At 49.1% G+C, this 9,668-nt stretch overlaps 1 protein-coding gene across 3 annotated transcripts; it reads right to left on the reverse strand.

The window, feature by feature from the left end:
* Positions 1 to 3,891: 3,891 nt before the first annotated feature.
* On the reverse strand, positions 3,892 to 7,868 carry KPRP (keratinocyte proline rich protein). Of its 3 annotated transcripts, XM_070076888.1 has the most exons (3): positions 7,752 to 7,868; positions 5,787 to 6,438; positions 3,892 to 5,747 (listed from the first exon to the last, which is right to left on the reverse strand). In XM_070076888.1, exons 2-3 carry the CDS (start codon positions 6,408 to 6,410, stop codon positions 4,599 to 4,601), a joined length of 1,773 nt encoding a protein of 590 aa, XP_069932989.1. In that variant the 5' UTR covers positions 6,411 to 6,438; positions 7,752 to 7,868; the 3' UTR covers positions 3,892 to 4,598. The 3 variants fall into 3 exon arrangements, with proteins under 3 accessions (XP_069932989.1, XP_017201361.2, XP_051714665.1); XM_017345872.2 differs by having other exon boundaries at positions 3,892 to 6,438; XM_051858705.1 differs by lacking the exon at positions 7,752 to 7,868 and adding an exon at positions 6,567 to 6,675 and having other exon boundaries at positions 3,892 to 6,438.
* Between the last annotated feature and the right edge of the window lie 1,800 nt (positions 7,869 to 9,668).

Consider the following 9,668-nt stretch of genomic DNA (forward strand, 5'->3'; position numbering starts at 1 on the left):
CTTAAAATCTGCTGTATATGGGAAAAATGGTCATTTTTCCATTTGATTATTTTTATAGCCTTTGCCTATATTCCGGTAAAGTAGGATCTTTTTGCTTTTTCATTTATTTGGTGGAGCACTAAGCCCCTGACTATAATTTAAATCAAAAATATGTTTTCTCAAAAACTAAAAAAAGAAAGAAAAGAGAAAGGGAGAGGGAGGGAGAGAGGAGGAGGGAGGAAGGAAGGGTTAGAATAGCATCAATGAATTGTCAAAAACTTTAAATCAAAAATTTAAATAATTTTAAAAATAAAAATCATAAAAGGATTCAAAGCCCAGTCTCCCTGATGGGTCTTTGAGCACCTTGAAGTGCTTTGTAAACGGTCCCTTTTGCTTTTTTGGGTCCTCAGCCCTGGTCCTAGAGACACTCTAAGTTTTGTTCAAATGGTTGATGTAGAAGGAAAATGCACAGTCAGGAGACACGTGGTCAGGAAAATGATGGGGGTAGGCTCATCAGGCTGGGGGAGATCCTGAACCATGCTCCTGAGGTCATAGCCCCACAGCCTTCAAGGCTGCAGACAGAAAGACACACACACACACACACACACACACACACACACAGAAAGAGAGAGAGAGAGAGAGAGAGAGAGAGAGAGAGAGAACATGCAAAACTCCCCAAAGGATGGGCACACCCGCACTCCTAGATATCCCCTTGCTGTGAGTTGATTGTCTCTGGCTGTGGAAATGTCCTGGAGGCTCCCGCACAGCCCTGGTCAGTGGGACAGTGCTGGGTCGCTTGAAGTTCCCTGGCTCAGCGCCAGCCTGCCTCATCCAGAGAGCCCTCCATTCAGCTGTCACCCTGTCACCCAGTTCCTTTCCATCATGGGGTGTAGTTTGGCTAAGGGTCAGTCTTTTTCCAGGCCGCAGAGTACCATTCATCCCAGGAAAGAGCCTGGGTGGAGATGTGCCTCCTGAGCCCAGGGAAGCCGAGGCTTCCCAGGAGTGAATGTCTTTTCCTCACAGCCAGCCTTGGCTTTCTTCTGTGTGAAGGGCATGGTCTGCTCCCACCTGCCTCCCTCATGTCTGAGACAATGAGGGAGAAATCAAATGTGAATTCTTCATGAGGGGCTTTCAAATCTCTCCCTCCCCTGCCCTTATCAGCCCACCCAGGGCCCTGGCAATGGAAACATAGGGATACCCGGTGAGGGTGATTGAGGCTATGCCCAGCTTATAGAGCGTGCCACAGAGCAGCCTGCATTTGAAGAGCAGATGCAAATGCGAAATTGATGAGAATAACTCACTCCATAATTGAGAGAACTCCAAGACTGCTGGAAAATGATTGGGTTAATACAAGAGAGATCTCTGGAAGAGGCAGAGACTGTGACTAAAATCACAGACCCTGTTCGTAGTGACAAGGGTATGGAGAGTTAAGTCTGGCTCATGACTGTGGCAAGTCACTAAAGTCCAGTGTGTTTAGGTACTGACTGCAAAATGGCAAGAAAATAATGCCCCCTGATGGGCTGTTGTGGGAATCAGAGGGTAGATAGATGTGTGGTTGGATGGATGATGGATGGCTACAGATACATAGATACCTAGATAGATTGATAGATGATAGACAGACATCTGTAGGCATTGGTATTCACAGTCCACCCATATAATGCATTTCACTAACCCAGTGATGACCAAAGGTTACTGGGCATCAGAAACACTTGGAGGTTGTCTGGAACAGGTGCCTGGTCTCTCTTCCTGCATCTTATTCAGCAGGTCTTGGGTAATACACATTTGCCTTTCTAATGAGGTCCTGGGTGCTACCGCTGCTGCTGGTCTAAGAGACTGGCTTTGAGAGCCAGTGCGCTAGGTTGTCACTGACAGTTAACAAGGGCCACATCTCTTCCTCCAACCAGTGACTTTCCAGCAGGGGAGCACGCGTGTTTGTCAATAGGAACGTGAATGAGTGGATTTCACAGAGGAGCTCTGGTTTTCCTTTATTCAATGCAGGGTTTGCTAGGCAGTCTCTCGAGTCCCCACCACCAACACTGCAGGACAAACCCCCTGGGCAAGAGAAAGGCATTCCCAGAGCCGAACTCTGGGTCTGCGATTCCCAGCTGGGGCTCTGTAGCTGTGAGGAGCTTCAGGCATGGCCTGTGAGGAGGAGGACTCTGGGTTCCAGACCAGAGCGGCCCCCTGCTGTCAGCCTCCTAAGAGGAGCCCTTTGATCCTCTGCAGAGCACTGTGGCCTGGGTGCCCACCTGCCCATGGGAAAGCCCTGTCCTCCCCAACATTCACCCTCCACAACCAAATGCATGCAACACTCATCTCTGCAGGGAATAAGAGGAAGCGGCACCTCCATTTCATCTGCCTCTCCTTCCCATACCCTGCCAAGAGCACTCCACCTTGTGGGATTTGAGAGCAATTCAGGGATGCAAGCTCAGAGGTTCTGTTCCCTTATCTCAAGATTTAAAACAGAAACTACTTTAGTTCTGTAAGAAGAGGTTACACCACGTGGAGCATCCCCAGAGAGCTTCCAGGTGCTCCCTTCTCTCCGGCCCCTGCTTCTGTAAGTAACATAGCTGTGACCATGACCTTGGAGCTGGGTGAGCTGCCGAACACAGGCATGCAGAGCCTCCCTCCTCGCCTGTGGAGCAAGACTTAGCCTCCCTGTCCTCTCGTTCCGCGTGCCTTTGCCTCCATCCTTTACAGCAGAGGCCAGGAATGCTGAGGGCACACGGAAAACCCACAGGCAACTCAGCTGGTCTATGCCAAGGAAAACTCAGGCCATTGTACAAGAAACCCAAGAGAAAAAGGAGGAAAATTAGATTAAAACTATGTCACCTCACAAAACAGAGAAGGGGGAAAATAACAAAAGTTGGCAAGGATGTGGGGGAAATTAGACTTGCACACTGTTGATGGGAAGGTAAAATGGTACAGCCAATATAAAAACCAGAAAGGCAATTCCTCCAACAATTGGCATAGGATCCTGCAATTCCACTCCTAGATATCTGCTCAAAAGAATTTCAATCAGGTACTCAGGAGGTATTTGTTCACCCATAGCCACAGTGTCAATGCAATCCAACTGTGCATTCATCTATCAATGGAAAAAATAAACTAAAAGTGGTATACACATGCGACAGAGATCGATTACTCAGCCTTTGAAAGGAATATGATTCTCATACACGCTCCAATGTGGATGAACCCAGAGAACATCACGCCAAGTGAATTGTCAGTCACAAAAGGACAAACACTGTGTGAGCCAATTATATAAGGTAGGTAGCTAGACAAACTCTTCTTTTAAGATTTATTTTCTTATTTATTTGAAAGGCTGAGTTACAGAGAGGCAGAAGCAGGAAGAGAGAGAGAGAGAGAGAGAGAGAGAGAGAGAGAGAGAGAGAGAGAAATCTTCCATCCGCTGGCTCACTCCCCAGATGGCTACAATGGCTGGAGCTGGGCTGATCAGAAGCCAGGACCCAGGAGCTTCTTCCGGGTCTCCTATGTGGGTGCAGAGGCCCAAGGACTTGGGCCATCTTCTACTGCTTTCCCAGGCCATAGTAGAGAGCTGGAACAGCCAGGACTCAAACTGGGAACTGACACCCATATGATATGCCAGCTCTGCAGGCGGTAGCTTTACTGGCTGTGCCACAGTGCTGGCCATACTAGATAAACTCTTAAAGTAGAGTGGTGGTTACTAGGGGATGAGGGAGTAGGGAATGAGATGCTGTGATGGAGTCGGTAGAGTTTTAGTTCTGCAAGAGGAAGAGAGTTCTGTGGGAGGATGGTGGTGAAGGTGTAACAGTGTGAACGCACTTAATGCCATCGCATGGTACACGTACAATTAGATTTTATGTATTTTTTATCACAACTCAAAAAATCCATCTCAGTCAGGAAGGAGAAAAAAAAGTCATTACTCAAGACTCGGACTGTGCATATAACATCATCTTTATTGTTGCAAGGCCTCCTCTTGCCTCACTCCCTATGGTGTCCACCAGGACAAAACATGGCTCAACTTGCCAACCCACAGCTCAGGTAAGCAACTACTTGTTCCAGGAGAGACTCAGAAATTTAGGGATTTCTGACCCCACTAGGATGGGAGTTTTTCATCTAGCTGTATCAATAATGGAGACACCCCTGCCAAGTGACATAAAAACCCAAGAGTTGTAAAGCAGTCGCTAAATGGATGTTGTGGGTGATACAGTGAGTTCTAGAAAGTCAGCAAAGGCTCCTAAGGCAGGGGAGGGGAGCAAGCAAGGAGGGCTCCCAGGAGGAGGCCTTGACGTTGGGTTGTATTTAGCGGTCCAGGCAGAGGAGAGACGCATGGGCAGAAGCTTGGAGGCACAGATTCCCAAGGAATGTCCTGGGAACACCCGAGATGTGTCCTCATGGCCAGACTGCTCTAGCTAGACTGAGGATGTGTGCAGGGCAGGCGTCAGGTGTGCCACTGGAGAGACTTGGGAGAGCCACACCAGGTACTGAGATGATATGCAGAGGAGTGGGACAGGCTAGCAGGGAGCCCCTGAGTGTCTTCGGAGAGAAGCAAACAAGAGTATGCTGGAAACTACGGCTGTTTGAAGAGTAGCAGCAGTATTTTCAGACCAAGAGGCAGGGGACACTCAGCCACATGTCCCTTAAAAATAGGCACCTTTCGCTCCGACACAAGTCCCACCTTTCACTCCAGTAGGGGCGTTTCCCTGGTCTCCACAACCCCCCGGACCCCAAGGCTCTGGAAACAGCTCAGCAGCTCCACAGCCAGCACCACTCTCTTGCCCTTGGTGGTAACTCGACGGGCCACAGCCGGGAGCCTCGGTGTCTAGGCGGCATGGATCGGACTCATTGCAGCCTAGGTCTTGTGGGCATGAGCTTGGATTTGGGAATGAACAGGGGCTGGGGCAGCGTGGAGGCTCTCCACATGGCTCTGAGCTTGAGCAAGGCGCTGGAAGGGGGATGGGCTCTGGAAACGCACAAGGCTCTAGGCGTTCACAGGGCTGTGGATATGGGCGTGGCTCCGGACTCTCACACCGCCCTGGATGAGGGCGTGGCTCCGGACTCTCACACCGCACTGGATGAGGGCGTGGCGTTGGACGTGGCTCTGGATACAAACAAGGCTCTGAACACTGCCGTGCTGGAGGACGTGGGAGGGGTTCTGGACGTGGACACTGACGTGGGGCAGGACGTGGGCATCGCTGACGTGAGGGCTCCGGACACTGCTCAAGACGGCGTGGAGGACAGGCGCTTGGCAGTGGACGCGGCTCTACACGTGGCCTCAGCTCCGGACAGGAGGCACCCCAGGAGGACTGGGGGGCACAGCTCTGGGAGCAGCCTCTGATGGGGGGAATCCGCACAGGGCACCTCTGTGGGGGAACCTGCCTGGGGCAGCAGGGCGAGGAAATCTCTATGCGGCACTTGGGTCCGCGTCTCTGAGAGCAGCTGGGAGGAGGGCCGCGAGGACAGCGGCTGCCGTAGATGGGTTCAGAGCGGCGGGGTGGGGTGCAGTAGTTGTAGGAGCCGGACGAGCATCTTGATGGCAGGCAGCTGCTGTAACAGGGCCCAGAGCGGCGTGGTGGGGAACAGCTCCGAGGAGAAGGCTGCAGCCGGCGAGGAGGGAGGCACCTGCTGGCACTCTGAGATCGGCGCTGCCCAGTGAAGCTGCCATAGTAGCCCTGGTTCTGACACTGGGGTTCAAAGGAGCTAAACGAAGGCCTTGACTGTCTTTGGGGAGCGCAGCTGCCATAGGAAGCCTGGGACTGGCGCTGGGGGCTGCAGCTACCATAGGAAGCCTGGGACTGGCGCTGGGGAATGCAGCTGCCATAGGAAGCCTGGGACTGGCGCTGGGGGATGCAGCTGCTGTAGGAAGCCTGGGGCTGGCGTTGAGGGGCACAGCTGCTGTATGATCCCCGATACTGGGCCTGGGTGGAGAATCTTCCCTGAGCCTGGTGCACTGGGGGACATTCTACATACGTGTGGACGGGCTGAGGTGCTGCATAGGGTACATAGGTCTGGACTGGGCACTCCACGTAACGTGTTTCTGTATAACAAACTGGAGCACATTCTACATAGCAAGTCTGAATAGGGTGTGGGACTTCACATTGCACATAGGACACCTCCGATTGGCAAGGAGCCTGGCACTGAACACAGGCAACTGGAGCCTGGCCCTTCACCTGGGTGGTCTTAGACTTGCAGGGAGCTTGGCTCTTCACCTGGGTGGTCTTAGACTTGCAGGGAGCCTGGCATTTCACTTCAGTAGTCTTAGCCTGGGATGGAGCCTGGGAAACTTGAACTGGGCATAGCGTGGGGCACTCCACAATTTGCATCTCACAAGGGGCTTGGATCACCATCTGGCTGTTGGCATAGGGGGACTGGCCGTTGGCATAGAAAGAGGAACCCTTGACGCAGCACTGGGGGAGTGGCAGGCAACATTGAATCTGCTGCTGGTCGCACATGGTCCTGATGCAGGCAGGTGAGTGGGATCTGAGGTGGGCAGACCAAGACAAAGAAGATGAGAGTTGGAGAGCAGGGGACAGAACCCCGGGGAGGACACCCTGCATCTTCCTTGATCTTTTCCCCTCCCTCCTCAACCTTCACCCAAGAACGCTTACTGATTTAGGTAAACACGTGATCAGTCCTGACTGTCCGTGAGATCTGCCCTTGGTCTACCAAAGGGCCAGCTTGTGCTCTTCCAGGGTGGCTGGTATCCAGGATCCATCCCTGGAGGGGGGATATACCAGTGTCCAGCACCAGAGGGCACTGAAGACAAAAGAATTCACACTGGTGCACGTCCTAAGTGGAAGAAGCAGCCCTGACTCCCAAGGCTGCAGCCCGAAGTGGGGACTCCACACCCACAGGAGCTTGGATTTCCTCTCACACACATACTGGAAGCACACACATTTGTGCAAACATATTTTTTAAAAGGTGCATGTGGGAACAATCCCTCAGGCACCATCTGCCCTCATATCTCAAAACATCCATGAGAAGGTTAAGGATGCAATCAATTATTGGGCAGCTCCCACTTCACGTTAAATGTTATCTATATTCAGTGTTTTTCACATGTACTCATTAAGATAGATGCCCACACATATGCAAAAGCTTGCACAGACAAAACACACCAGGCTTGAAAGGAATTGAAATCAAAATGGTAACTAGCTCAGGCAGGTTGCAGTTGTCAATAATTTGAAGTGTGGCAGTCTGCTGCCTTGAGAAATGTTCTCTCCCCAGCCGCTGTCAGAGGCACAGCAGTTCCCTAAGATGGGGTGACCTAGAAAACGCAAGGTACTTGATCCCAAGACTGACATTCAGTCACTCTTAAAGATCTGGGCAGCAGGAGCATCATAAACATGGCCTGGGGGATGCTCCACCAGGGAGACACAGGACAGCCTCCACTCTTCTGCACTCATCAAAATCCATGTGTTCCACAGCCCAGCAACCAACAGCAGTGGCTGATTTGACAATTGGTTCATCCAACACCACACCTCTCGATAAACTCCCACATTCTGAAAATGCTTCTAATGAAGCACCTGTAGCGATTATCTCAGAACATACTCCCCTGGAGAGAATCTCCTACCCTCATCTGACTGTTCGTAAGCTGTAAATTACTAGTGCACCTTTTCCAGGTCCTGGGGAGAGAAAACAGCACCCAAGGGTGCAGTCAAGTGTACCAAAGTGAACTACACTGATGCCATAGCCCTAGATCTTCTCATAAGCTCCATAGTTATGCTTCTCAGGTCCCCCAAAAGGTTACCAAGCTTCATCCCCATCCCAATCCCAATCCCAACTCTTAGACTCACCTTTCTCATAGGCACGTAGGCATTCAGGCTAAGGAGTGTTGGCAGAAGGCTGCCTTTATATAAAGGGTTCTGGCCTGGCTTGAGCCATGAGACAACCACTTGGTATCTTCCTGGCTCATCACCCAGGTTGGCATTCCAGCAGCTGGTTGCCTCCCTATATCACCCTATCCCTGCAGTCACCTGCTGAGTGTGGGAGTGTCTCGCCTCAGTGTCGAAGCTTCTGTGCTATGAAGGAGCAGAGTCTTGTTCTCTTTCCCCTCTTCACCCTATCAGCTTTTCCATCCCTACAAGAACTGATGTTGGCAGTGGCAAGGGGTGGCAGAGGAGTATTCTCTCCTGAAAGATAATTCTACCCCCTTCCTTCCACCTTGCCGCACATTTCCACTAGATATTTATAAGAGGGAAACTTCCATAACCTGAAACAGCCAAGATTGCCTCTGTGAGAAGGGTGACTACAGAATGAAGAGAAGGCAGAGTCAGGTCTGAATCCAACATTCCACATCAGCTACTTGCTGCAGCATAATCTCTGTAACCAACAACCAACCTGTTTATTAATTTCCTGCACTATGAAATAGAAATAATTAAGTCTCCTTTGCTGAGCTGCTATGAGGATTAAGGCAATTATTTTATATAAAGCTGCACAGCTAAGAATGATATTTAAAGTATCCAAAATCCTCTCAGAGTAAAAATTGGTCATCAGCCATAAGCATACCTGATCAACAGGTGCCTGCCCCATACCAGTCCTGAGCTCAGCACACTGATGCCTGCATAGCAGGTGCTTAGCTGATGCTACAGAGAAGTCTTTGAAGCAACAGTGTAGGATAGAAGTAATAAACTGCATCCTGTGAGCCAGGTACCATCAAGATGGATATCTTTTATTGGTTTAATATTATATTGATCATTAGTATTAGAAATATGTTTTACTTAAGATTCCAAAAATAAATTTTTTTTTCTAAATCCATAGTCATAGACAAACCCACATTCCATTAATGAGATTAACAACTGCCAGATTTAGATAAGGTATATACTTTCCATTTTATAATGTACCACCAGTCTTTACTACATCTATGATCGAATTCAAAATGTAAATTTCTTAAATTATTTTTCTTCTCTTATTTTTCTTTGTGGAAACTAAGAGGAAACTGAAATAATCCTTAGTGCCTGGATCATTTTATCTGATTATGTCACCTTCCAGCTCTTGTGGGCATTTATTTTTTTTTTTGTTTGTTTGTTTGTTTGTTTTTTAACTTTTATTTAATGAATATAAATTTCCAAAGTACAGCTTATGGATTACAATGGCTTCCCCCCCATAACGTCCCTCCCACCCGCAACCCTCCCCTTTCCCACTCCCTCTCCCCTTCCATTCACATCAAGATTCATTTTCGATTCTCTTTCTATACAGATCAGTTTAGCATACATTAAGTAAAGATTTCAACAGTTTGCTCCCACACAGAAACATAAAGTGAAAAATACTGTTTGAGTACTAGTTATAGCATTAAATCACAATGTACAGTACACTAAGGACAGAGATCCTACATGAGGAGTAAGTGCACAGTGTGATTCTGACCAAGCTTGAGAGCAGAGACTTTGGATTTTTGCACATTTGGAGTTGAATCTGAGCTCAAGTACTTACTAATGGGTGGAAAATGCCATTAGCCTCCCTTAGCCTCATTCATTATCTGTGAAATGGGAGGGAGAAGGAAGAAAAAGAGGAGGCATAGCAAATCATGGAATTCCTGTGTGCATGAAATAAGAAAACTAACCTAAAGTATTCAGCATGGAACTATCCATTCAGTTTTCTGGGTGTTGGTTTCCTTGGATGAAGATGGAAGTGATAATACTTCACCAGGTTCTCATGAAGATCAAATCAGACAATAGTATGAAAGTGTTCTTTAACCTGCAGTGCACACACCGATC

Source organism: Oryctolagus cuniculus, chromosome 7, assembly GCF_964237555.1.
Source record: "Oryctolagus cuniculus chromosome 7, mOryCun1.1, whole genome shotgun sequence".
Lineage (NCBI taxonomy): Eukaryota > Metazoa > Chordata > Mammalia > Lagomorpha > Leporidae > Oryctolagus > Oryctolagus cuniculus.

Coding starts and splice junctions, on each gene's coding strand:
- KPRP (XM_017345872.2), bottom strand. CDS start 6,410: ATGTGCGACCAGCAGCAGATTCAATGTTGCCTGCCACTCCCCCAGTGC.